The sequence below is a fragment of the Acanthaster planci genome, linkage group LG07 (assembly GCF_054643075.1).
Source record: "Acanthaster planci isolate LZ-2023a linkage group LG07, COTS_SCS, whole genome shotgun sequence".
Classification (NCBI taxonomy): domain Eukaryota; kingdom Metazoa; phylum Echinodermata; class Asteroidea; order Valvatida; family Acanthasteridae; genus Acanthaster; species Acanthaster planci.
In genome coordinates, this window is record NC_141783.1 from 20,839,886 (window position 1) to 20,867,802 (window position 27,917).

The 27,917-nt window shown below is 43.8% G+C and overlaps 2 protein-coding genes across 3 annotated transcripts in view; both read right to left on the bottom strand.

Annotated features, from left to right (window-relative positions):
* Window positions 1-7,817, bottom strand: part of LOC110976224 (uncharacterized) — a 37,419-nt gene extending 29,602 nt beyond the window's left edge. Inside the window, exons 1-3 of one of the 2 annotated variants that reach the window (XM_087138873.1) lie at window positions 7,647-7,817; window positions 1,942-2,047; window positions 1,462-1,656 (exon numbers count right to left, since the gene is read on the bottom strand). In XM_087138873.1, the coding sequence (XP_086994999.1) occupies window positions 1,462-1,607 (146 nt within the window). In that variant the 5' untranslated portion in view covers window positions 1,608-1,656; window positions 1,942-2,047; window positions 7,647-7,817. Of the gene's footprint in view, window positions 1-1,461; window positions 1,657-1,718; window positions 1,880-1,941; window positions 2,048-7,646 lie in introns of those variants that run through there. The other variant, XM_087138874.1, reaches the window with a different exon arrangement.
* Window positions 7,818-9,981: 2,164 nt separating this feature from the next.
* Window positions 9,982-27,917, bottom strand: part of LOC110976191 (uncharacterized) — a 28,593-nt gene continuing 10,657 nt past the window's right edge. The window contains exons 4-5 of the mRNA XM_022229275.2: window positions 13,173-13,298; window positions 9,982-12,459 (exon numbers count right to left, since the gene is read on the bottom strand). Coding sequence (XP_022084967.1) covers window positions 12,316-12,459; window positions 13,173-13,298 — 270 coding nt within the window. The 3' untranslated portion in view covers window positions 9,982-12,315. The remainder of the gene's footprint in view (window positions 12,460-13,172; window positions 13,299-27,917) is intronic.

Sequence of the window (27,917 nt, forward strand, 5' to 3'; positions counted from 1 at the left end):
ACGCCCTAGCAACTAGTGCACCAGAATGCACTGGTGCAATCCGGTGCATTTAGCAGGGTAGCTAGTGGTACCGAGAGTGACATAAATTAGTTCACTACACCATGCACCAGTATGCACCAGTGCATGGGATCGAGTGTGAACTCGTTGCCAGACAAATCACGGCATGTGTGGCGTGCACACCATTCGCTCGTCCAATCCCCATCCTGCACGATGACGTGCACCATGAAAATATTCGCTGGCTGTTCTTTTTGTCACATTCATTGCATACACGTCTTCATTACGAGTGACACACAGTCGTTGATAAAACAGCAATTCGGATCACCGTCTCTAACACTGTCTGGTTCCCAGACCAAACAGATCCTGACTGTGTTTCGCATTGGTCAGTGATCAGGAGTTAGTCGCTATAATAAACGGATGGCCCAAATCAAAACCAAAATTTCACGGACGTCTACAAATTAGAAATCGTCCAAAGTAATGCATCGATGGTTTGATGAGGTGAGTGATCCGCACACGTAAATGTGATTTCATAGAAGGCATTTTTGCTGAGTCCCCACATTATGCACCGCTGTGGGACCTAGGATAAGGAGGGAGTTCAGTAGACTGGCCTCCAGTCTGGGGCTAGGTCTAATGATGCCCCTGGGAGCTACTAAGTACCAGTACTTACATACATGTACAAAGTAAAGATTCATGTCAAACTAGTACGTACATGAAGTTCATGTCAGCCTTGTACCTACATGTACATCCCTGTACGGCTGTTGCCTGTGATACATGTAAGTTAACCACACAATCTTTTTTGATGTGTGTAACTGCAGATTTGTGAGAATAATTTCAGTGGCATAAATGTCAGAAACTGTTCGCCCAAATTTAAAATGTACACGCTTTTATACATGTAGACAGCATGACACTGTACTCGGTAATGACAAGGAACCATTGAAAAAAATCTGACATGCCATCGGTCCCTCTGTTCTATTGACCTCTGATCATGATAGAATTGAATCAATGCAGCTTTCCATTGCTTGTGTATCGATCGCAGCCGTAGTCAACCATTTGGTCTCGGCTCGTCTTCGCAAGTATATGTGAACCGCGTGACTCTTGGACACTGATCGGGAAATAGTTGCCCCTTTTTTTAAAAGCGGCATGTTTTTGGCCCATTTTGGAGCAGCATTTCTATAAGCCTACATGTAGGTACACAAGAACTACAGTAACTATAACAGAATCTCTTTTCATGCCGTGTTAAATGTCATGAATAGCCCAGGGCAAAAAAGGCTCATTTTCTGTGGGTTTCGTGGGAACAGAGCAGATATCGGAACCCGCAGCTCTGGGGGTAGGGTCCAAGTTAGTCGGACTACACTTTTTGGGGTGAGATAGCCTTGGCCTAATTAAAAAATTAATTCAATAATTGGTTAGAACCTACCGGAAGGGCCAACATTATATATAACATACTATCAGTACTATACTAACATTTGAAAATCAAATGAAATCTGAAGGACCAAAAAACACATTGTTCTTTGTTTTAAGGGTCTCAGGGACTTTCGTTGCCCACCGAACTTTTTTGAAGTTGACACCGTTTTCAATGGAGCTTGAATGGGTTCAGTGCATGCACTCATGATGAAATTTGTGCACGCAACATGGCGTCATCTTGGTCATCAAGGAAACCTGAAATAATGAAAGAAATTATACATTTCTAACGACTAAATATCATTATTCGCTCTTCTTGCCTGATATGTGTACTTTCATCATCATGTTCGTCCATAGTACATCACCTGACGTGCTTCACATTCACAGAAATAAACATGAACCGGGATGAAGTTCACCCTATGCACGGAACATTTTCGTCGAATTTGGCGCGCCTTATTTCATTAACACATGGCGCACAAATCAGCCCAATCCCTCCATTCGATTCCACACAGTATACAGTGAATTGGGCGTATGTTTACGCACTTTTCGGCGACTGAGAAATCTCGGCAGTGTCGCAGTACTGTACCATCAGTTACTGCTTGCTTGTTTGGGCTTGTTGGTGACGTCATCGGGAATTTCTGGCAAGTTTCTGAAATGAGATTCCCAAATGAGGATTTATATGACATACATGTACATGTACATGTACAACATTGAGTGGGATACTGATGCGCAGAGTTGCTGACTCGAGTCATGTGACTTGGACTCGAGTCGCTATTCCTTTGACTTTGACTTGACTTGTAAATACCAGCTTTGACTTGTGACTTAACTTGGACTTGCAAAAAATGACTTGTGAGTGAATTGGGCTTCAGTGCAAAAAATCATCATTGTTACCACTGAACCCAAGTCAGACGCTACTCGACCGGCCCCATATATTCTTTTAACTCGTAACTCTGCAAGTTGACGCCTGGTTCTTTTTGCTTATTAGGCCTACAGCTGGACAAAATAATGTGCAGCTTGACTTGTACTTTGGACAAAGAGACTTGTGACTTGACTTGTGTTTAGACCAAATGACTTGTGACTTGACTTGACTTGCCCTGTGACCAAACGACTTGTGACTTGACTTGACTTGACTTGACTTGACTTGCCCTGTGACCAGATGACCCGTGACTTGACTTGTGACTGGACCTAATGACTTGTGACTTGGACTTGCAAAAAATAACTTCCCACCTCTGCTGATGCATTCATTATTACATGTATATCCAACTTTATGCATACAAAGTACATTGCACTCTGCACCTTGGGAGGGGAAATTCTTTCGCACTTTTTTCCTTCCCAAACAATTTATTTTCTTTTCTCATAAAGCTTGAACAGGTCAAGTTCTTCACGCTTTATAACACCTGTCCATGCGCACATGACCAACTTCAAAACCACAATATCACGACTTGTCCGGAAGTGGAAAAATGTATATTTCTTTTGGGTTATCTTGCTGTTCTTATCCTGCTCCCCTCGTTCCAAGGATATTTTCTAACCTTGTGCAACTCAAATGAAACCATCTGTGGTATACCATGATGGAGGTCATAATGTTTACCCCACTTGCTAATCCAGTTCATTGTTTTAGGGGAACTTTGCCACAGTCCTGACCAAGTATTTTTGGGAACAGAATGTCACTTTCAGTTGTTTGGGAGATTCATCAAATTGGAAGTTGCAGATTGTTGGGACCTGGGAGAAAATCTGCTGATTCTGCTAATGGAGTTGCACAATGAACATTCAAAGATTTAACCAATGGGGAGTTTATATGCAAATCAAACTTTGAGGAAGGCTTGGTCAACTTGTGAGTGACGGCCAATCATATTCTCGATGGAAAAGTCCAACAAGAGACTCCAAAAGGCATTTCTGAGGGCTTATGCTAGGGCATCAGAAATGAATCTGCACCCATACGACCCAGCAGACCACTGGTCAGCAGCCCGACACTCGGACACAGTAGCCATATGGGGTGAGTTGCTGTCCTTAGAATAGTTTCTAGTTGTAATATACCTGTAAGTATACTTCTTTTTGAGTTTATTTTGATAACTTAGTATTATAAATTGGGTTACTTCTACTGTTGATGGACTTGTATTGCTTGCATGTTTTTATGATCATTCTCAATCACTGCATTCATCTCAAGTTATTTTACAAAGTGCTTTTCTCCACTTGTTCTAATTACCCCCTTGCTTGGCACACTCGATTCAACAATGCCCTAGTTTGTGATTGATGATGATGTTTGCCACACCGTGTAAGGATAAATTTCTGTTCTATTATATAGCTCAAGTGGCGTCTGTGTTTGGCAGTCTGTGTCGAGGCAGATGTAGCCAGTAGAAGAAGTGAAGCTTAAAATATCCAGGTTAGCTCCGGAATTTTATTGTATGTACTCCAAGCAGTATCACATTCTGAATTTTGCAAGTGTTTTTACATTATTTTGTATGTCAGATGTCAAAGTTAGAACACATAAACAGAGATTAAAAGTTTTTACTTTGTGTATGCTGAGTCACTTTTATGATGTTTTATGTTAAGACGTGGCTTACAAGAATGGTAAAATGGCAAATTGGATGATGGTATCGCCGAATGGAATGACGAGAGTGCGAATGGAGTGCCGAGAGTGCCGAATAGAATGGCGGAATCGCTGAATGGAATGGTGAGAGTGCGAATGGAGTGGCGAGAGTGCCGAATAGAATGGCGGAATCGCTGAATGGAATGACGAGAGTGCGAATGGAGTGGCAAGAGTGCCGAATAGAATGGCGGAATCGCTGAATGGAATGACGAGAGTGCGAATGGAGTGGCGAGAGTGCCGAATAGAATGGCGGAATCGCTGAATGGAATGGTGAGAGTGCGAATGGAGTGGCGAGAGTGCCGAATAGAATGGCGGAATCGCTGAATGGAATGACGAGAGTGCGAATGGAGTGGCGAGAGTGCCGAATAGAATGGCGGAATTGCTGAATGGAATGACGAGAGTGCGAATGGAGTGGCGAGAGTGCCGAATAGAATGGCGGAATCGCTGAATAGAATGGTGAGAGTGCTGAATGGAGTGGCGAGAGTGCCGAATAGAATGGCGGAATCGCTGAATGGAATGACGAGAGTGCGAATGGAGTGGCGAGAGTGCCGAATAGAATGGCGGAATCGCTGAATGGAATGGTGAGAGTGCGAATGGAGTGCCGAGAGTGCCGAATAGAATGGCGGAATCGCTGAATGGAATGACGAGAGTGCGAATGGAGTGGCGAGAGTGCCGAATAGAATGGCGGAATCGCTGAATGGAATGGTGAGAGTGTGAATGGAGTGGCGAGAGTGCCGAATAGAATGGCGGAATCGCTGAATGGAATGACGAGAGTGAGAATGGAGTGGCGAGAGTGCCGAATAGAATGGCGGAATCGCTGAATGGAATGGTGAGAGTGTGAATGGAGTGGCGAGATTGCCGAATAGAATGGCGGAATCGCTGAATGGAATGGTGAGAGTGCGAATGGAGTGGCGAGAGTGCCGAATAGAATGGCGGAATCGCTGAATGGAATGACGAGAGTGTGAATGGAGTGGCGAGAGTGCCGAATAGAATGGCGGAATCGCTGAATGGAATGGTGAGAGTGCTGAATGGAGTGGCGAGAGTGCCGAATAGAATGGCGGAATCGCTGAATGGAATGACGAGAGTGCGAATGGAGTGGCGAGAGTGCCGAATAGAATGGCGGAATCGCTGAATGGAATGGTGAGAGTGCGAATGGAGTGGAGAGAGTGCCGAATAGAATGGCGGAATTGCTGAATGGAATGACGAGAGTGCGAATGGAGTGGCGAGAGTGCCGAATAGAATGGCGGAATCGCTGAATGGAATGGTGAGAGTGCGAATGGAGTGGCGAGAGTGCCGAATAGAATGGCGGAATCGCTGAATGGAATGACGAGAGTGCGAATGGAGTGGCGAGAGTGCCGAATAGAATGGCGGAATCGCTGAATGGAATGGTGAGAGTGCGAATGGAGTGGCGAGAGTGCCGAATAGAATGGCGGAATCGCTGAATGGAATGACGAGAGTGCGAATGGAGTGGCGAGAGTGCCGAATAGAATGGCGGAATCGCTGAATGGAATGACGAGAGTGCGAATGGAGTGGCGAGAGTGCCGAATAGAATGGCGGAATCGCTGAATGGAATGGTGAGAGTGCTGAATGGAGTGGCGAGAGTGCCGAATAGAATGGCGGAATCGCTGAATGGAATGACGAGAGTGCGAATGGAGTGGCGAGAGTGCCGAATAGAATGGCGGAATCGCTGAATGGAATGGTGAGAGTGCGAATGGAGTGGCGAGAGTGCCGAATAGAATGGCGGAATCGCTGAATGGAATGACGAGAGTGCGAATGGAGTGGCGAGAGTGCCGAATAGAATGGCGGAATCGCTGAATGGAATGGTGAGAGTGGGAATGGAGTGGCGAGAGTGCCGAATAGAATGGCGGAATCGCTGAATGGAATGACGAGAGTGCGAATGGAGTGGCGAGAGTGCCGAATAGAATGGCGGAATCGCTGAATGGAATGGTGAGAGTGTGAATGGAGTGGCGAGAGTGCCGAATAGAATGGCGGAATCGCTGAATGGAATGACGAGAGTGCGAATGGAGTGGCAAGAGTGCCGAATAGAATGGCGGAATCGCTGAATGGAATGGTGAGAGTGCTGAATGGAGTGGCAAGAGTGCCGAATAGAATGGCGGAATCGCTGAATGGAATGGTGAGAGTGCGAATGGAGTGGCGAGAGTGCCGAATAGAATGGCGAAATCGCTGAATGGAATGGTGAAATTGTTACTTGAACAAAATTAAGCCACCGAAGACAGTAATGGCATTCCATAGTGCATGGTGTACCTGTGTGTGCTGTTACGGCGATCCGATTACTTGAAGTTTTATCCTGGGAATGTTTCGTATCATATGCTGAGAATAGAATAAATAAGGTCGAACAGTAACTTCGTTGGTTACATTTTGAAAAGTTGCAAAATGCGTACTGTCCCTTGAAGTCGTCTAGTCTTTATTAATTTTGCTAAACATAAAGGTGTTGTATTTTTTCATTTTGTATCTAGAAACAAGTCCAAGTCAACTCAATTATCATAGAAACCTAAGTGCCCTCACAATTTTCTAAATAGTGCACTGTAGTTTGGTTTGATTCATGGTTTGATCAAGATCAGTTCCTGTATAGAGAATGAAATCCAAATTTGACACTCAAAACTGAGAAGAAAGATTTTAAACAATAATTGTGCATATTAGAAATTTCAGATTTGAAGAGGACAGGATACATGTACTTTTAAACCGATCCTTGAGAACAGCTTAAATTTAATGAATGATAAGGTGCAGAACTAAACAAAAAGGAAGCGCTTCATTAAATGCAAATGGTTTGGAGTGGGAAGAAGTCTGTTTGTACGTTTTCTTCGCTGTAGCACTAAATCCCGACCGGATCTCCGCTTGCTGCCACTTCAGCCAGACCTGCGGATAATGCATCAGCCTATTAGGCCGATCGGAGCGTGCTTGCTGTCGACGTGGACCATCATTTTCATGATATTCGTTCGCAAAGCAAAGCCAAGAAACACGGTACATGCACACACATCATGTTTACCGTTCATATCGTACTACAACCGAATAAAACAATACTTAAGTATAATTATGGTGTACTATTTACGACACACGTTTCTCTCTCTCTAGCCTCCCTCCAGGCGACTCAACTACACAACGCGACGGCACGACGGCTCCCTTGCGTTGTGCCATACGGTTGCGCCGCCGCCTTCTTGCCTTACGTTTCTACACACACGATGCGTCGTGTCGTATGTCGTGTCGTGCTTCGCGTCGCGTGTTACGTCCCCTGAAGCACGACGCGACGCACGACACGACGCCCGACGCGACGTGCGTCGTGTGCTGTCGCCTTATAGAGGGTGCCTTTACTGTTTTCTTTCATTTCCGTCCCTCGTGCTTGCATAGTAGGCGATGGTGCGACCTGATAGCACGACACAAGGGAGCCGTCATGCCGTCGCGTCGTGTAGTTGCGTCGCCTGGAGGGAGGCTAGAGAGAGAGAGAAACGTGTGTCGTAAATAGGACACCATATTTAATAAAACAGGCAAATAAATGCATAACCGTATTTTCAGTATTTCATGATAGTTGACATTTTCTGACATGAATAATACTGGCTGCGAGCTGTTTGCGTTCATCAGTATTGTGCCAGCAGAAATGATGATCGGTATGACGAGATCTAGACTTGAATCAAGTCGGACTTACGTTGCTCTTCCCTAGTCAGGCACCCCTTCAGCCGGTACCACCATACGGTCGTCGCGCTCCGTCCGGCAGCTCGCATAACCCTTATTGGGCGCCCTCATTTGATAGCTTTTATTGTACAACGTGTGTCGTACCAGTCAGTAAGGTCGAGTTCTGGCGGCCTGTTCTTGACAAGGGTTTCGCGTTCTCGCGCTCGAACGGTGGGAACATGACCGAAGAACACTGTTCCCGGAACGGGTTCACACACCACCTCTTCGTCAGGGTTTTACAAGAACACACGGAAAAACTCGTGCGATTTGATTTTTGAAAAGCTGCAAAACTATCGAGATGGCTTACAAAACTGGAGACAATGGAAAGTTTTGCACAATTAACATCAACAATTTTTCATGACAGGTATGATTTTTTAAATGGAAAATAAGTTGGCTCAAACATTAACTCTCGAAGAATGTACAAGGACGCCGCCATGTTGCATGTTGCTTGCACGCTACAAGTAACGAGTAGCGATAACTGGTTGTACGTTCCCAGCGTTCAAGCGGTCGACCCACAAACAACAAATCGAGCTGTTCCTCAACATACGAGAACAAGACGCCCGAACTCAGCCTTTTGAACTGAACTTATGTAATAAGTGGACACAAGAGGGCGCGAAGCAAGTAACGGTGCGCGGTCTCTGCACGTATCCAAAGCAGAAACGAAGACGTCATAGAGATGTTGTGGCGTTCTTACGTAATCGCAGCTGCCACCTAAAATGTTTGTAATTTTCTTTATGGTTCACCGCGACGTTAAAAACGAGCTGTGGCCTTCATTCAGTGCAGTTGGCTACAGGGCGTTGGCTCCGTCACGTTGTCATGTCCAGTCCTTTCGTATTTTGTTGGAGGCCGGTGGCCTTATTAAATGTTCATGAGAGCAGACATTTTGATTTCTTTTGAGTTTTCTTCAGTCTGTTCGTTTGCCTCATCTCACCCTTTCCCCGAGCCAGTTCCTTGAGCTTCATAAGAGAGATCCCGACTTGAGTCAAGTTTAGGCGTGGATAAGACCACGGTCATGGTGCACAAATGTATGCACACTGTGCACCGACGGTATACTGGGTATAATTCATGTATTTTGACTTACAGTACCCACCTACGGAAAACAATTTGCGTGTGGCGAGGCGAGGTTTGTCCTGGATCGTTATCAAACCTCAAGTGTTGGAGTTATGCTGGGAAATCCTCGAAGACTTACGCAGGATTGCCAGACTCACAATGTTCTACATGTACAAGATTCATCGGGGTTGGCTGCTGTTGACATGTCTTTCAAGTCTAAGAATCGCGATGCTCCTGCCCTAACAGAGAACTCCCAAGCTTACAAATTCCACTCTGCTCTGGGGAATATTAAAGGATGTCATTCTTCCCCGCACTTTGACTCAATGGAACGGGCTTCTCAAATTATTTGTGGAGGCTCGTAGCCCCTTAGAATTTAAGCAAAAACTAACGAATGGGTCTCCAATAATAAACCAGTAGGCTTTTCTTTCTATTGCACTCCATCTACCAACTGCCTATCCATTAATGTGCCTTAGTCTTCAAGTTTATGAAGTTGGCTCACTACCTGGAAGAAGAACTTTAAATAACGCGAAAATAGTCTCCAGTTTCTGGTCACCGTGTGCGTCGCCGTAGACCTGCGCGTCAGCAAAATAAAGATTTTTTTTTTAATTTTGCATAAAACGATTTCCAAAAGCCGCCAAACTTACGCTACTTGATCGGCAGGAATTCTGCTACAGCATAATTTGAACGTGTTTTTGATGGGTGGGGTTGAGTAATTTGTACGGTGAAGGAATCCCCCTAGGCCTCCACACGTTTCAGTCGGGCACTGTGATCAGATGGCGTCATTCGTGCATCTTTGCACGAAGGCTGTGTCCGAATCAGTTGGCTGCGGCTTGATATCATGCATGATTCTATGGGAACTAGCCGTGGATGCTGCCAAATACTCGGTGTAATTTCCGGCCGTAGCCAATTGATTCGGACCCAGGCCCACGTACCTCTGTGAACCAGACAAACGAAGTGGTCCTGCGTCCTGCGTAAGTATACAAATTTAAAACGCTTTCCAGCAACAAACCGTGAGGGGCCAGTCTATTTCAGTGTCGGTGAGGCAGTGGCGTTACATACGCATGCAGTGGCGATGGACATGCATCGCGTTATGACAACCATACATGTAACAATTCATGCATCGTTTATCGTCACTTGCCAAGAACAAAGGTAAATTAGAGTGAGAGGAGATTTTATTTTCCGAGCTGAATTTCTTCCCTATTATGTTAACTGTAGCTTGTTTCTTATAAGCTAAAACAGAAAACAATGTGCACAGTATATCATTTACCTCATGAGAATTTTATTTTCATTTTGACTCTATGAAGCTGAACTGTTTTCATATTTTGTTCATAGGCTATTTGACGTGCAACTTGTTTCCTCTAAGCTAAAGCAGAAAACAATGTGCAAAGAATGTCATATACTGCTACCTCATGAAAATTTCATTTAAACCGGAAACTGGAGCTGAACATTTATTTTTCACATATGATTTTTCCATGGTTGTGCTACTGTATTTTAACAAGCTCAATCTTGGCCAAGAATAGAAGCCTCTTTTTTGAGTGAGATGAATGAAACCATTGCCTCTCGTCATACTTTATGGTATTGTTATTAACTCAAGTTGTTAATTTGCACTTCTTGTAGTAACAAAGCAAAGCACTCTAAAGTATATGTGCATGTACATCACTTTTAAGGGAAAAAACTGCGTCTTTTTGGCCTAATCGTTTCATGCAAATTGCCAGATGATGGCCAACAGAGAGGACACTATCAAATTTCGAAAGGACGCCCCTCATGCTCACAGACAACAAAGAAAACCTTACCCCAACTCCAAAAAACTTCCTGGTTTACAGCCATTTTTATTGAATACGATAAGCATTTTATCACAGAAATTAGTAGATATGAAAGCTTCCAAGTCAAGTCTTTAAATGAACCGATTGACTGAATTTTTTCGCTTTTACGCAAACTGTAAAACAAGATTACAGCGTATACTCATTGTTTTCGGTTTGAAAAACAAGGTGGGAGATGTCGGTGATGATAGGAGCTACTGCCTAGCAATGTGGTATATAGCAGCCTCCTTTAAAGTTTGATTCAAGTTGTAAAAGAAGTTGTTCTAGAATAAATGACCACCCCGTCTGAAAATTGTGATGTGATTCACATGGTGAGCTTTGTCGTTTGGGTGCATATATACTTCAAATAAACCTGGACACACTCGATTTTTTAGATAGGCCTATATTAAATTTATGATTCTTGGTTGTCTACAATATGAATCTTAGCGATTGGGTTGTCTAGAATTACGAATTAAACGGTTCTGAAAACAGGACAGTGTGCAGGTTAATTTGAAGTCGATGCACCAAAATGACATAGCTCACTATGTGAAAGGTTTCCACAGACCACACCACAATTATGTGTCGTCTGTCCAAGTACAGGATCCCGTGACATTCAGGATCTATACCCTTGCTCCTTCGGTTAGGGGAACACAGAACAAACCTGGCAAAGTTTTTTTTAAACCCCTTTCCAAGAAGTCTCGCTGCCTGACTGATTCCTGCGACTTAATAGCTGTAGTCGCACTTAACAGAACGTCTTGGCTTCCTTTGTCAGAATAATATAGCTTCAAAAGACAAATACTGAAAAACATATTATTTGCTTAGCGGTGTTTTTAATAATGTGAGAGCTAGAAGTACCGGTAGTAAATTAACAAACGCGAGTCAAGTGCCTACCCTGAATAAAATGTTCATGTCGCGGATTTACCTCAATTAAATTTGCAGTAGCTGTTTGAACTTGATACATTTTTGTTTTCATATGTATATAAAAAAGGATTACTTTCAAATCGTGTGGTTTGCATGTCTCAGTTAAAATAAAGTTGAGAGTTGTTGAAACAATATGGTAGATATATACAAGGGCAGAGGGGTATCCAGGGTTCAAGTCGGGGAATGCACGGTTCTTGAAAGAATTGCCGACTTTTCATCCATAACAGAATCAGTACATCCCTGAAAGGAAAGTGATAGTATCCCTTTTAAAGCCTCGGCAACTTTTCCGGGTCTTCGTCAGGAAACGCCACTGCATTTCGATCACTTCAAAAGGACTTGAAGAAAGTTAATGCTTTAAAAACCGAAACTAATATGATTGGAACAAACATAATTATACGAGGGCATGCTACCAACCACTGTGACTTGAAAAAAGGCAATTTATAAATTCAGCTCTCTGGTAAGTTTGGGAAATCTGGTTCTCCTCGACAGATGCATTCCAGTAAGCTGTGACCGTGTCAGTGAATAGCTTCAATAGATACATATACGTGTATTACAAATATCACAGCGATGTTTTAACACTACGAAAGCTTGAAGCGTTTAATCAAATGCAAATCAGGTGCCGTCTTTTACATCTCTAAAAAAACCAAAAATGTTACACCCTTTCTGAATTCTTAGTAACGTTTCCCGCCTTTCACTGGATACGCTATTAGATTCTGCTCGCTTTAAACAGACTTAAAGAATACTGTATGTGGCCGAAGTTAATGATTGGCACCAACAAAACTGTGTAAGCGCATAGTAAAAACCTTTGCGACTTTTCTTTCTTCTTTTGAAGTCTTAATACGCAATAAAAACAAAGAAAGACAATTTATAAATTCAGTTGATTGCCAAGCTGGCTATGTCTGGTTTTTCTGTGGTGGGTACTTCCTGGGAAGCCCGATTCACCTCCTGGAGCATGCGTCCCAGGACAGCAAGCTGTTCATCCGCTCCTTCGCCATCGCACACAGTGCCACATTCAACCTAATTACAATAAAATCAAAATGAATTCAGTAATGTGACAACAAAAGTTGGGTCAAATCATAGATAATAAATGGGGAAGGAAATACAGGTGTACTTTCAACAAGATTTATAACCATGTCTGAAATTTGAGTATTCTTTTTCCTTACAACAAGCTTGGGCCAATTTCATAGAGCTGCTTAACCACAAACGCAAAAACACCTTGCTTGACAAATCAGGTTAGCAGTCAAAACTCCATGTGATATATGTTGTTTTGGAATGGTATTCATCTGTCATTTGGTAAGCATGACAACCACATAGATTTTGAAGTGGTAACCTTTTTTTTAAGCAAAGTTTTTTGCGCTTAAGCAAATTTTGTGCTTAAGCAGCTCTCTCATCCTCATAAATCGATGCTGAAGTCAAGGTTTTTCTGAGTCCATGAACAAATTGAATATCAGATGAAATATAACATAAGGTGCCTGGTATAAAATCATTCCTTTCATGATCAAATGCTTATACAAGCAATCAGAATATTTATGTCCACGTTTCAAGCTTACTTCCAGCAACTTCTTGTATTCTTCCACAACATTGATTCCACCTCGGCAAATCAGTCCAGTGCTTTGTTCTCTTATCGATACAATAAGTATTTCCATCATTAGGTTTGAAACAAATGTTTGGGCATAAAATACAACCCCAATACTCCATATAAACATTTGCCAGCTAAAGTTAAAACTGACCATAAAGCCATTGATCATAGAATGAAGCAGAGATGTCTTCTGTTGGGCATAGTCTACGCAATCATTCATGGAGTCAGCAGGAGACCACAAAACACAGATCAACTCAGAGATCGCTCTCATCATTTCCTGGAAGACAATGAAATAATTTCTTCATGGAAAGGGCTTTTTTAGGAAAGCAATGTTTAATCTAATCTTATCGCCCTTTGAATACTCTTTAAAAAATTTCTCTAAAATTACGAGCACTATGTAAGATTCGGCGGTATCCAGCCTACATACAGGTGGCGCCCTAATGTGCGGGCCTAGTATACCGAGTAGACACAGTGGTTCGTTGAAGATCATGAACAATTCTAGACCACCGTCGAAATTCTCAACAATTTCTTGCCCTAAAATGTTGTCATCCACACCGATATGATGTAATTGTAACCTCAGTGGGGAAGGGGAAAAGTGGTGAGAATGTTGCTTTATATTTTGGAAAATTCAGTGGATTTTCTGTGGTAAGTTCGCACGTGTTACGCAAATGTTAGCTTGGAATGCCATGTGAATTTACATGAACATGTGCACAGGATCTCGTTATAAGCATGTGAAGAACACTGCAACATGGGATTGTCACGTGGGTGGGACTGTGGTTTTAGGGTCCTGAGTCTTTGCCATTCTTTATGTAGTATTACAGCCCATTAGGCAGACTTTGGTTATTATAGAATGAGCTGTGTTAAATAACCGTTGGTGAGAATTTGCATGTTAGTTTGCGATATACATGTAGCCGTATTGTTTTTATAAAGACCAAGAGTGACAGCCCATAGACTTGTGCGTGTCCAACCTCACCCAATTTCCTGCTTGCAAAACCCACTGGGAATTTTCAGCCGCATGGCATGTTGTGGAGTGGTGTGACGTTGGAAAGTGCCAGATTCAAGCCTCGATCCCTCAGCAAGATGTTGGGTAAGAACGCTAGTGGATCTGCGTCAGTTTTGCCAGATCAGTGTCAGTTGTTATCCGGTAAGTCCTCTAAAGTTTCTAGTGTTATGGCTGACTCAACATAGACAAAGAGTGCTACGGATAACCGCTCAGTTAAGACGAGGTCTTCAGTCACGAAAAGCAGCTAATTTGCCAAGCCCTCACAAGCCCTCAAGCAAATCTGCAAGATCAGCTAGAAATGGAGAAAACACGACTTCTCGGATGAGGATTCGGCTTGCACTGATGACCTTGACTCAGAGTCACATGACAGGTGCAACCAGGAGCAGCTGAAGCCTTCACCAGCTATGGATGAGCCATCGCATAAGGGTGAACGAGGCCAGAAACGTGGAGAACCGAGGTCGAACGGTCAGCACCGAGAGTTGACATGCAAGCAGAAAATTACTGAAAGGCAGTCCGTTCATCAGGTCCAATTAGACAGACGGTCGGAGTCGTATCCAGATTGCTTGGTTTGCAAGCACCAGTGTTGTGAAACATTCTTCACATTTTGTTGAATACACCAGCTAGGTGTATAGAACCTCTCCTCATATACAGGCCGAAATACGAAAACAGGTAAGCAATATGCTTACAGATAATATCATCAGAGAATAAACTAACTGTTGGAGCTTCCCTGTATGCATTGTACCCAAGGCTGGTAAACACGAGTTAATGACATTACAGCCAGGGACGATTTTCCTTTGCCTAATATCAATGACACTCTTGACAATTTAGGTGCGACCAATCCCAAGTATTTTACCACACTTGATTTAGCTTCTGGCTATTGGCTGATCGGCCTTTCAGAGGATTCTAAACCTCCACAATGTTCCTTCAACATTTCAGAGAGCAAGGCAAGAAATCTTCAGAGAATTAAACTGGAAATTTGTTCTTGTGTATTTGGATGATTTGATTATTTTTAGTCCAACGTTTCAGGAACACATATCCCACTTGAAACAAGTTTTTGATTGTATAAGACGAGCAGGATTAAAGCTCAAGCCCAAGAAATGTACCTTTGGACAAGAACAAGTAAAATACTTGGGGTACATTGTAAATAAACATGGTATTGCTACAGACCCAAGGAAGGTCAAGATAATTGAGGACTATCCAGAACCTACTAAAGTTTCGCAAGTACGTTCCTTTCTTGGACTAGTGCGTTATTATCGCATAGTACATTAAGAACTATTGCAAGATTGCACATCCTCTTGTTACTTTAGTGACACTCAAGAACACACCATTTGTATGGATTAAAGCTTGCCGAAATGCCTTTCGCGAGCTCAAAAAGAAACTACAAGAGCTTCCGGTTCTCGCCTATCCTAAGTTTGATGGAAGAGAAAAACATGAAAGAGAAACAATGCATTGAGTGTCAAAGAGTGGTCCCGATTCCAACCTACCGAGATGGTCACAGACAATACTGGCAATTTCGCTGCATGCATTATGGAGATGAATGCCTTGGTGAAGGTGTGGAACAGCAGCAAGGTTACAGATTTCGTGAGGCAACGAGAAATCGTGTGGCGACCGAACGTGAAGGCTTTTGCAAGAAATGGCCTTTTCGAGCTACCGTTCCGGGCACTGCGACGAGCCCTATTGACTTTATTGAAGGGGCAGACACCTGCTGAGGATCAGCAGGCTACAGTCTTCGTGGAATGTGAACTTATGTACAACAGTCGTCCATTGTGTGCCCTCAGTCAGAGTGCTGATGATCTACTTCCGTTGAGGCCAGTTGATGTTATCAACCCTGAGCCAGCGAGTGCCCTCCAGGTCTATTTGAGAAGCGGGGTGCTCTGGTGCAGAACCGTTTGGCAGACTCAGTACATCGTACAATAGTTCTGGAGCAAATTCCTGAGAGAGTTCCTACCTACACTTCAGGAACGACAAAGGTCCATCACCAAGTCGCGGAACGGGTAGATTTGTGCCTCCATACAGACAAGCTTGGCCTTGGTCATCGTGGATATTGACCTCTTTGTCGTGCAAAAGAGGTGCATCGCAGTGAGGACGGAAACGCTGAGTGGTTCGTGTGAAGACTGCCATGCAGTCTTTGCACGTGTTACGCACATGTTACCTTGGAATGCCATGTGAATTTACATAAACATGTGCACGGGGTCTCGTTATGTATGTAAAGAACACTGTGTAATGGGATTGCCACTTGGGTGGGACTGTGGTTTAGGAGCCCGAGTCTTTGCTCTTCTTTAAATAGTATTGCAGCCTGTTAGGCAGACTTTGTTTAAGATAGAGTGAGCTGTGATAAATAACCTTTCATGAGAATTTGCCTGTTTTCTAATGGCATTACTGATATAGCTGTATTGTTTTATGTTTCGCTGTTTCTAGTTGACTGCATTCATGTTTTGGATGGATGTCACAATGAAATAAAGACCAAGAGTGACAGACCATGGGCTGGTGCGTGTCCAACCTGACCCAGTTTCCTGCCTGCGAATCCCACTGAGATTTTACACACAAAGACTTTTAAAAACGGGGAAAATAAGGGAAAACCGTCCTACACAGTTCGACAGAAGTAGTGTATAAAATAAATTAACAGTTCGCAGTCTGAACGATGGGATTCAAGCGAACTTGTGCTTCACATTCGGGATCTAGCTCAAGTAATTAATGGTTCCACATTCTGAAAATATTTACAAGCGTAAATTGATTGGTAAAATTTTTAAAAGTTATCACAGTACTATGCCGCGGTACTTTAAGATCAACCGCATTGCCGTGACGTAAAATGGTTACTTAATATGGAATAGGTCACTGTTACCCATATCATACTAACGCGGCAGCTTCTCTTTGCTATTATATAAAAAAAGACGTGACCGTGTATTAATATAGACATATGGACTGGCGATGAGATCACTAGTGGATGTCTATGTCCCAGACGGACTGTGAGTGACCATATAAGGGTCCTATAACACATCTCTTCCTGGTTCTTTATCCTGGTTGGCTGAAATACGGTCACTTGTGGTTCACAGTGTGGGCTAGTGCATGAATTTGGCGTCAGCGTACGTGTCTAGACATGGCGCGCGCATCAATTCCAGAGACTAGTGCCCGGTCAGGTACTAGTCTTGAAAATTATTGATTGGCACAATTCGCTCCGAGCGGAACAAAAAAGGGCTTGTTTTGTAAATGCCTTTTGGTACCAAACACAGACATAAATAACCCATAGACCGACAACAGCGGGTGACAGAGCGTAATTTCACGGACGACGCCATTTTCAAAAACCATGGGCAATGCTTGACTGTCACCTCAGTCACAGACGTAAACATTAGCATGGATAGTGTACTGAACGAGAAGCCTGGTCAAATTGTCAATGAAGAACCGCCACAGGTAAAGGTAATTTGCGGTATTACTTGTTTTATGTTTTTCAACAGGTACAACCAAACTGAAAATCATACGATGCACTATATATTTGTGAGCTGCCGAGTAATTTGGAATTTATGAGAATCATCTCACCATGCTCACAGCAATCAGCAAGTATGTGACATGAGTATAGGCCAACCACCATTACCGTGCCTATGTTAACTGTAATCCCTCAATTTCCGTAAGCTGAGGCCTTATTATAGCAACATTTGCCCTCTATGCCAACCACATAGCTATAAACAACTTTAATAGCTCCTTGTTTCAACTTAAAGCAATGTAAGCATCGGTTCAGTACGACATCTTGACCCTACCAGTCTACACACTATGACTGTGTACATGTACATGTATGTCTCACCATGCTTACGGTCTATGTAGTTTTAGTCACACATGTCTGCATGTGTAATTTATAAGATGGTCTGAAACGAACAAAACTACCTCAGTTTACAGTGATTTTTCACCACTTCCTGAAACGCCAGAAAATGGTTATACTTAAGTGTTGTAATGAGTAGGGCGCTGTAGAATATCAGGTTTCACTTCACTTGTAGCGTTTTATATTTGCACGCATGTAAAGACTAGTATTCCAGTCATTTTGCTTGAGCAGAGATGTAGTACATGTACATGCAACTTAATGCCAATTTTTGTTTGAAAATTGATGTTGACAGGCAATGTTTCCCATTTCTCTGATTCATAATTTGCAGAATTTCAAGAGATTTACCATAGTTCCAACACCTGGCACGGGGATGCTCTTTTGATAAAGGGAGAGAGACATTTCATTCCACTCAATTAATTCCAAAAGACCTTACCAGCATGAGAATAGTGGTGTATTTGTAACACTTTAGTTTGCATTTGGTTATGCCACAGGTTGTCCATGTTTAGAAATTATATCTAAATGTAATTTTGAAATATTCAAGCATTCGTATTCATGAATGACTTTCACTTAATAAATGTAAGTTATTACTGTTCATTTTGTAAAACTGCTAGTATAAATAACATTAGTTACCTGCAGTAAAGTTGATTGCTCAAAATTCATGACATACCAATTCAACAAAGAGTGTATACTAATATATTGAATCTTACAAAGTAAATATTTATCTGTATATTAAATGAAAAAGTTAATAATGCACTGATGTGTACAGATGAAATTAAGAAGTTTTGTCCATAGGTTCAGTTGTGTTTGTAGTAATATCAATTTTAGAATTACTGTCCCAAAATTAATTTACTTAATTTCAACACAATTCTTTTAAGTTTACAAAGTGAGTGAGATAAGATGAGTGTGAGATTTTTAATAAATCGTAATATGTGGATTTCGTAGGGACCACAGTTCCCTTTAAATGACATAAAAAGTTAAACTATTGAACGGTAATGGAATATGTGCTTGGCCGCTCTCAAACGTGCGTTTAAGACCTGTTCAGGCTCTGACCGGTTCAAGAGAACGGACGCAACTTATGGAGAACACATTTATTACCATTCATGTTTTATTCAGAGAGTCAAAAGAAGTCATCATATAATGGATTTCCAACGATAGTGTTCTCAAATTTTACTTTCATTTTCCCGAACCCCCCCCGTCCATTTTACGGTATATTTCTTTTGAAAGTTGTCAAACAGAATCTCCTTGAATATGGACTTGGCGCGCGCAGCGCGTTCTGCGTCGCACCCTGACTCACGACCGATGGGGGTGGAGCAGCGGATATTATCACTTCTCAGCGGGCATTATTAATGTTAATACACGGTCAAGTTCCACGTTGTCGAGTAGGTAGACTGTCTGCGGTATTTATGATGCGCAATAAATAAACCGTGAAAGCTAATTGCAGTCTATACCCACCCTTTTGTTTTGCTTTCTCTTTGATGCATGACTGGAGTGGATTATAATGGATGCCTGACATACGTCGCGGCTCTTCTTCTGGATAAAGCTGTTTAATTATATTGGTCATAGAATTTCTTTACACATGTACAGTGTAAACATGAAAACTTGAAAAAAAATTACATTTTTAAATTAAATCACAGCTGTCTTTGTTAATGTGTAACACACTGAAATACATGTAGGCTTTGAAAAATTTAACTACTTAATTTTCTGATTAATTAACCGAATTTGGAAGAATTAATTAGATTAACTGATTTAGAAAAAATTCAAATATTCATTAATTAATCCTTGCCGCATTCCAACCGTTTTCCAGTTTCTGTTCAATATTTAGAGGTTATTTCAAGTAATGACCCCTGTAGGAAGTTAATGCAACACGGTCTCGCCGACATGATCGTCCGTCTTTTCGAAAGCGACTCAAAAGGGTCGGAGCTTAATGTGGGGAGGACGGGCGGGAGAGGACTGTTTGGGTAGGTATGTTCTAGTAGACCCGACCCACACTTAATGTGAGGGAGAAGTCTAAGGCGCACTGCCTACCCAAAAAGTCAATACATATGCAGAGTGCCTCCGACCTAGGTAGGCGAGTCGGCGACAACCCGAAAGTATGGTGACCCTGAAGGGACGTAAAAGTCATGAATAGTCGCGAGTATTTTCGCGACATCGCGAACTTATTCACGACTAGCCGCGAATATTTTCACGACCAGTTGTAAATATTTTTGCGACGTCGTGAATATTTTTTATTCCTTACCAGAACAAGCCATGTGGAAAGCAAACCTTGTTTTTCTGAGTCAAGACGTTCCCAGTGCCCTTGTTTTTTCTCAGTGCACAACTTCACTGTTCACATGGTATCGCACGTAGACAGCCATGCAATAGTACACGCGCATGGTCACTGCACCGCTGTTCGTGCAAAATGCTCAAGGCCAGGCCAGGCCAGGCACGCGCTGATCATTATGTATTTGCCGTTTGTTATTAGCGCACTTACCCTCCAAGCTAATGGAAAAATATTCGCGATTAGCGGTAAGAAAATGTACGACATCGCAAAAATATTCACGATTATTCGCGAAAATATTTGCAACCATTCGTCAATAAATTCACGACGTCGAAAAAATATTCGCGATTAGTCGTAAATTTCATGTCCCTTCGGGGTCACCATAGGAAAGTGATAGTCATGAGCTCAATAATATGCACGAAATGGTGTACAGTCGAACATAGATAAGAACACTGTTAATAGCAGAAAACTATTATAACAAGGTAATTTGTGAGGTCCCAAAGGCCTCTTTATAACTGTGTTCCACTGTACTAAGGAGCAATACATAATAAACTCACTAAGGAAGGATCTAAGTAAGGTCTGCAGGCAGCCCCTGAGACTTCTGTGCTGCTGGCAGTAAGATCGTCTTGCCGTGTGTGGAATTGCTCTGCAAGACATCCATCAGGTAGCAGGAAGTGAATGTAGATGGGAACTTCCAGCACGCATCTTTACAGATGTCTGCAATGGAAATCCCAGAGAAGTATAAAGACCAAGAAGTAGATAATGCTCTTACATATGTGCTCTGATATAGCGTTGACTCTGGTTATCAGGGTATGATAGCCAGTTTGGGTTGGCAAATTTAATATCCGAAACTATCCGGCGCGGTGGTGTCTTTTGCCGCTGGGCGATGTGGTTTGGTAGAGGAAATAAATAGCTGGGAAACTGTGCCTCTTAAAATCTTGGATTTGGCGAGATACCACTTCAGGACACGAACTGGGCACCTGTGCTTTTCCTCATCATCTCCCTCATGTGAAGCAATCGTCGGTATAAAAATGTCCGTCGGATCGAAAGGAGTCTGAGTTTTGGTGAGGAAGCCGTGTGGCTCCCATTGCAGATTTCCTTCAGCAATGGAGAGGGCTTTAAGCTCACATCCCTTTCTGGAAGTAGTCATGGCCAGGAGGAAGATCAGCTTAATGCTGGTATGTATCAGGGAAACGTTACTTAAAGGCTCGACGAGGGCACTGGTGAGCATTAGCAGGACTGTACTCAGGTCCTTTGACTGAACTAATCGCTTTATGTGGGGACGTTGAATAAACATATCGCGTAGCAGATGGAGAAGGGTAGCGTTATCGGAGACGCTGGATCCGTCCATGAAGTCGGAATGGACGGCAGCCAGAGCCGATCCGTAGGTACGGATTGTGGAAACTTGTTGGCCAGAATGAAAAAGGTACATGAAGAAGTCCACGACTGCCTTTGGAAGAGCATCAGTCTCTGACGTACACCTTGCAAGTGGACGAGCATTGTCCCCGTGCGGCCATGGCCGCAGCATCGCTAGAAAGTCCCGCCAAGCGGAAGGATCGTTGGAAAATGTCCAGTGCGTTGGGTGAAGATCCTCGGATGCCAGATGGAGGATACCAGATTTTGGCTGTCGAAGAATGTCTGGTCTCTTTGGGGGGGGAGGATGGCCGGTGGACTTGAAGTCTCGTCAGTCGAGGGAACCACGGTTGACGTGGCCAGAAGGGAGCGATTGGCAGAATCCGACAGTGTTCGTGTTCTATTTTGGAAATGACCCGCGATAAGAGAGATTGGGGGAAAGCGTACACTAAAAGGTCAGTCCAATCGATCTGAAGGGCGTCTGTGGCCCACGCTCTCAGGTGCGATGTTCTGGTGCAGAACGCTGGAAGTTGGGCATTGTCCGCCAATGCAAAGATCGAGGTCGATGTGCGGTCTCTCTATCACCGAAAACAGGGTTTTGGTGATGTCGGTGTGGAGGGTCCATTCTGTTGGTCGGATCATGCCTCAGGACAGGGCATCGGCTATGGTGTTGTTGGGCCCCGCAGTGTGGATTACTCGGACGGTGATTGAGTGACTCTTTGCCAAGTGAAGGATTTCCCATGTGAGGGCGCACAACCTGTAGGAGTGTGTAACATCCTGATGATCGATATATGCCACTGCTGTTGAATTGTTCAAGCGGACCATGACGGTTTTGCCCTTGATATATCCATGGAAATGGCGTAAAGCGTTGAAAATCGCCTGTAGTTCCAGAACATTGATGCGATTCTTTTGGAACTTTGTGTCCCAGATCCCAAACACCTGGTGTGGGGGAAGGGAGGCCCCCAGTCGAGAGATGACGCATCGGTCGATGTGAGTAAGTCGGGTTTTGCTCGTCTGAAGGGGAGTCCCACTTCCAGGTGATCCTTTTGCAGCCACCAGAGTAGGTGTTGGTGGATGTCGTCTTAAAAGTGTACCGGTAATGCGATAGGATCCATTTTGGGAGCTGGCAGATGGAGCTGTAGTGGTCTCGTCTGCAGTCTGCACCACGGCACCAGGTCCACCATGCTGGTCATGTCGCCGAGGTGACGGAGCCAGGCAAGGGCGGGAGGTGGCTGCAATTTGCGGAAAAGACAGTTGCAGACCCAGAGATTGTTGACTCGGTCGGCCGTCGGAGTGATGAGACCTCCACAGGGGTCGAGATAAGCCGTGACGAGTAATAAGATCGCAAGTGAGGTGAGTTGCGGTCACAGTCTCGGCTAGGGTTCGACACACGATCAACCAGTCGTCCATATACTGGTAAATCATGACATCTAGCTGGCGTAGGTGGGCCGCAACAGTCTTGGCCCTACAGGCGAAAACCTGGGGTGAAGTTGATAGGTCGAACGGAAGGGCCCAGAAATCCTATGTTACCCCTCCGTACACAAAGTGGAGGAACTTGCAGTCCCTTTCGTGAATGGGAACATTGTGATAAAGCAAGATAGGGCACAGGCAAATAATCATACAAGCAAAGGTGGTACGGTGCTATGCTGAGTCCTGCTGTCATGTTCCACACAAAAGGAAGGTGGGGGACAAAGGTCATACGTGTATGAATAAGCATGATATTACCAACATGAAGATAGGCGTTGCGGAGATCAATCGATGAAGCCCAGGATAGAACCGGAAGATATTGTATTAGGCCTACTGTCGCGAAGGTCTCCATCCGGAACTTCTTGAGGCGGATAAATTTGTTCAGTGGCTTTAGATTGATGATCGAAGCCATTTGCCCGGATCCTTCTTGGGCATAAGGAAGAAGGTTGTAACGAAGTTTATCCTGAGTTGGCTGGGTTCTACCTGAAGGATGGCTCGTTTTTGCAGAATGGAGTTTATCTCCGACTCTAGCGCCATGCGTTGGTCCTTGTTGCGAGGAACAGGAGTAGGATGTAGTATTACATTGGGCGGCAGGGTGCTTCTAAACTTGAAATAATATCCATATGCAAGATTCGAGAGTACCCAGCTGTCCGAGGTGATGTGCCTCCAGAACCCTACAAAGTGTTGAAGGCGGCCGATTTGGATAAGTTCATGAATAATAATGCGCGTACGCACTGCCGAAGACTGCACGCCATTCCGACTGTGGTTTTCGGCAGTGCGCATGAGAACTTATTCATGGTAATTAGAGCGCGTGAGGTATGCTGGGAAATTTTCAGGTAAGACTGCCAGATTCTAAATGACTGGTTTCCTGGCAGGTCTTCTCTTGCGAATATAATACCTCTACTGGTATTGCTATTAGGATGTGCTCGCCATGCAGCACATGTCGCCTGCACAGTGAACGGGCCAAAGTAGTAAAAGCAGTCTTGGGGCAAAACTAGATGTTGGCTCGACTGTCGGAGCGGTGGCCGAAAGGAAGAGTGCCTAGGGAAAGCTTGGTATGTTGCGGGCCTGGCTTGTCCGGAACTACGAGGCCGAGGTCGCCGCAACGTTGAAGGTGGGTTTCGCGGAGGGATATCTTCATCGCTGTATCAATCCGCTTAGCCTCGGTCTGCAGCATATCGACGAACTTGCCGGTGAGTCCTAACACCCTAGTGGGGAATTCTCATGGCATTGAGGGCGTTGGACCTTCTCTGCGAAGTTGCTAGACAGGATATTCGAGCGAACTGTTCGAATGTGCTGTTCAGTCGCTCGTTATGGCCCAGGAGAGCTAGGGCTGCAAAGTCCGGGGAGACTGGTAAGTTCTCGCATGCATGGGCGATGTTTTCCGACAGGAGGAGCAAGAAGGCGGTGCACCGTAGTCGGAAGCAGGAGGCTTTGTCGAGCTTTGCGAGCGTAAAACCCAGAAGGGCTTTATCCTTGTCCCGGAAAATTCCCCGAGCAGGTGGTCTCCCCGAGTCTGCACTAATGTTGTCTTTGGCCGCGTCAGGAAGGTCTGGAACCGACAGGAAATACTTAAAATCCTCTTTCGGGAAATGCTAACAAGCTGCAGCTCGGTTGGGGAGTGTGTGGGGTCCTCTAGGATCCCCCTATTTTGTAAATGGCACATGCCACTCTGGTAAGATTGCAACTGACATGTTTGACATTCCTTCTGTAATGTTATTTTATGCATTGGTAGTCACCACTGGTCTTGTTGGCTACAGCGTGTAGTCAGTTTGGGCAAAAAGGCAGTGTATCTTGTGCTGTTGTAGTGTGTGGGGGTGCTGTAGCTCTTACTGCTGACTGTAGCTTAGGTGACATACTCATATAGTTTAGTAACTGTAATTTTAGTTTTTAAGTTAATTTTAGTTGATCTTGTAGCATTTTAGGCTTTAATCTTAGATAGGGTAAAACCGTAAGCGTCGTCAGTGGATGTGTTTGCTGTCGCAGTTGGCTGTAGTACAGTACACAGCCACCCACTTGAACACACCTGCTCATGTAAGACTGACGATTAAGAAGCCGTTCTCAGCGCCATGATAACCTTCTAAGAGAGACTTCTAAAAAGAGGTTAGTGCCTTTAATTAGATATGTACACCCCTCGTTAGTGCACGCTATTGCTTGGCTTTGGCGAGGGATTTTGAATATCTCCACACAGGAGCGATCAAGCGGGAGTTCAGGAAAGATTGACCCAAAAGCACCCAGTCGAGTCAAGTGTCGTTTGAACAAGCCGTGACTGGTATCCTCCTCGAGGGGAGCGGCTGCGGGCAGGCTGAGTATTTGAATCATGTCCAGTTGAAGAAGACGAAGACGACCCTCATCCGGGGTAAGAGCGCTCATAGAATCGACCTCTTCCTCCTCGGAAGATACCGCCGGTTGGCAGGGCTGCATGTAGTTACGAGCCCTACACACGTAATACCGTGGGGTTTAGACCGCTCTTGTAAACTAACGCATGGGTGGTGCGATTCCGGTGTGGAGCCCGGGTCGGTGTCGAGGCGCTTTGTAGTCGAGGAGGGCGGAAGCGGTTGGTCAGCCAGGGACGCGTCCGGGGCGCTGGAGACCGGGAGTGGTCTATCATCGAGGTGACGGGCAATAGAAATAAGGGCCATACTGGTAGATTGAAAGGCCGACATCCAAGCCTCAGCTGTGCCTCTGAAAAAGAGGAACGGCTGCATTTCAAGTTTGGTGAAGGCACATAAAACAAGTATTTCAACCTACCACCTAGTCTTTGCTTCCTCCGTTCCAGCAACAACTTGTTAATTACTTTCACACTCCAGAAAGTTGAAGACGTGGGCCTTTTTAGTGTTTGGTCCCCTGTACTAAAGTTCTCGACAACAGGAAAATTCGGTGCAACATCAGTTGCCGTGGCAATTTTAAGGCAATATTGAAAGCCAATGGGTACTCTTTACGGAGTTTGTAATCTGTCTCAAGCAGGCTGTACATTTTTATCTCGTGAAAATGCGCGTTTAAATCGTGTCGTAATAAATTATTCGTTATTTATCAATGACAACGGCGTTTTATTTCATTCCAGTTTTGTAAATCGTCAAAAAGGTTGTCTGGGGTAAAGCGAAGACATTTCTTATGGGCGGGTTGTGCCAGATTAAATTTGCCGATTAAACTCTCCTGTCGTGAAAAATTCACAAAGCAAATTGCTTCGGGGGAAATGCTGACGGCCAACGTACATCGTTTAAGCACCGAGTTTGGATTCATTTGCCGAATGGAATTAATCATTGGTGGGGAGGGGGTGCCGCACCCCACCCCCAGCCCCGGTCGCTACGCCCCTGAGATCATCGTATACATTATGCTGGTGGCACTTATTACTTTTTCAAAGCAGTGGATGCAAAAGAAAATCTGATTGGACGGTCAAGGCAATGAATTGCCCCTTAGTGGTAAAACGATCTTTCATCAATATTGATGTGGACAGCTTCCAGGTAATTTACAAGATATTGGACTACACTGGAATACTGTATCCAAGCACACTGGAATACTCTATTCAAGCACACTGGAATACTCTATTCAAGCACACTGGAATACTCTATTCAAGCACACTGGAATACTATATTCAAGCACACTGGAATACTCTATTCAAGCACACTGGAATACTCTATCCAAGCACACTGGAATACTCTATCCAAGCACACTGGAATACTGTATTCAAACACACTGGAATACTCTATTCAAGCACACTGGAATACTCTATTCAAGCACACTGGAATACTCTATCCAAGCACACTGGAATACTCTATCCAAGCACACTGGAATACTGTATTCAAGCACACTGGAATACTCTATTCAAGCACACTGGAATACTGTATTCAAACACACTGGAATACTCTATTCAAGCACACTGGAATACTCTATTCAAGCACACTGGAATACTCTATCCAAGCACACTGGAATACTCTATCCAAGCGCACTGGAATACTCTATTCAAGCACACTGGAATACTCTATTCAAGCACACTGGAATACTCTATCCAAGCACACTGGAATACTCTATCCAAGCACACTGGAATACTGTATTCAAGCACACTGGAATACTCTATTCAAGCACACTGGAATACTGTATTCAAAAACACACTGGAATACTGTATTCAAACACACTGGAATACTCTATTCAAGCACACTGGAATACTGTATTCAAGCACACTGGAATACTCTATTCAAACACACTGGAATACTGTATTCAAGCACACTGGAATACTCTATTCAAGCACACTGGAATACTCTATTCAAGCACAATGGAATACTCTATCCAAGCACACTGGAATACTCTATCCAAGCACACTGGAATACTGTATTCAAACACACTGGAATACTCTATTCAAGCACACTGGAATACTCTATTCAGGCACACTGGAATACTCTATTCAAGCACACTGGAATACTCTATCCAAGCACACTGGAATACTGTATTCAAGCACACTGGAATACTCTATTCAAGCACACTGGAATACTGTATTCAAACACACTGGAATACTCTATTCAAGCACACTTGAATACTGTATTCAAACACACTGGAATACTCTATTCAAACACACTGGAATACTCTATTCTAGCACACTGGAATACTCTATCCAAGCACACTGGAATACTCTATCCAAGCACACTGGAATACTGTATTCAAGCACACTGGAATACTGTATTCAAGCACACTGGAATACTGTATTCAAACACACTGGAATACTCTATTCAAGCACACTGGAATACTCTATTCAAGCACACTGGAATACTCTATCCAAGCACACTGGAATACTCTATCCAAGCACACTGGAATACTGTATTCAAGCACACTGGAATACTGTATTCAAGCACACTGGAATACTGTATTCAAACACACTGGAATACTCTATTCAAGCACACTGGAATACTCTATTCAAGCACACTGGAATACTCTATTCAAGCACACTGGAATACTCTATCCAAGCACACTGGAATACTCTATCCAAGCACACTGGAATACTCTATCCAAG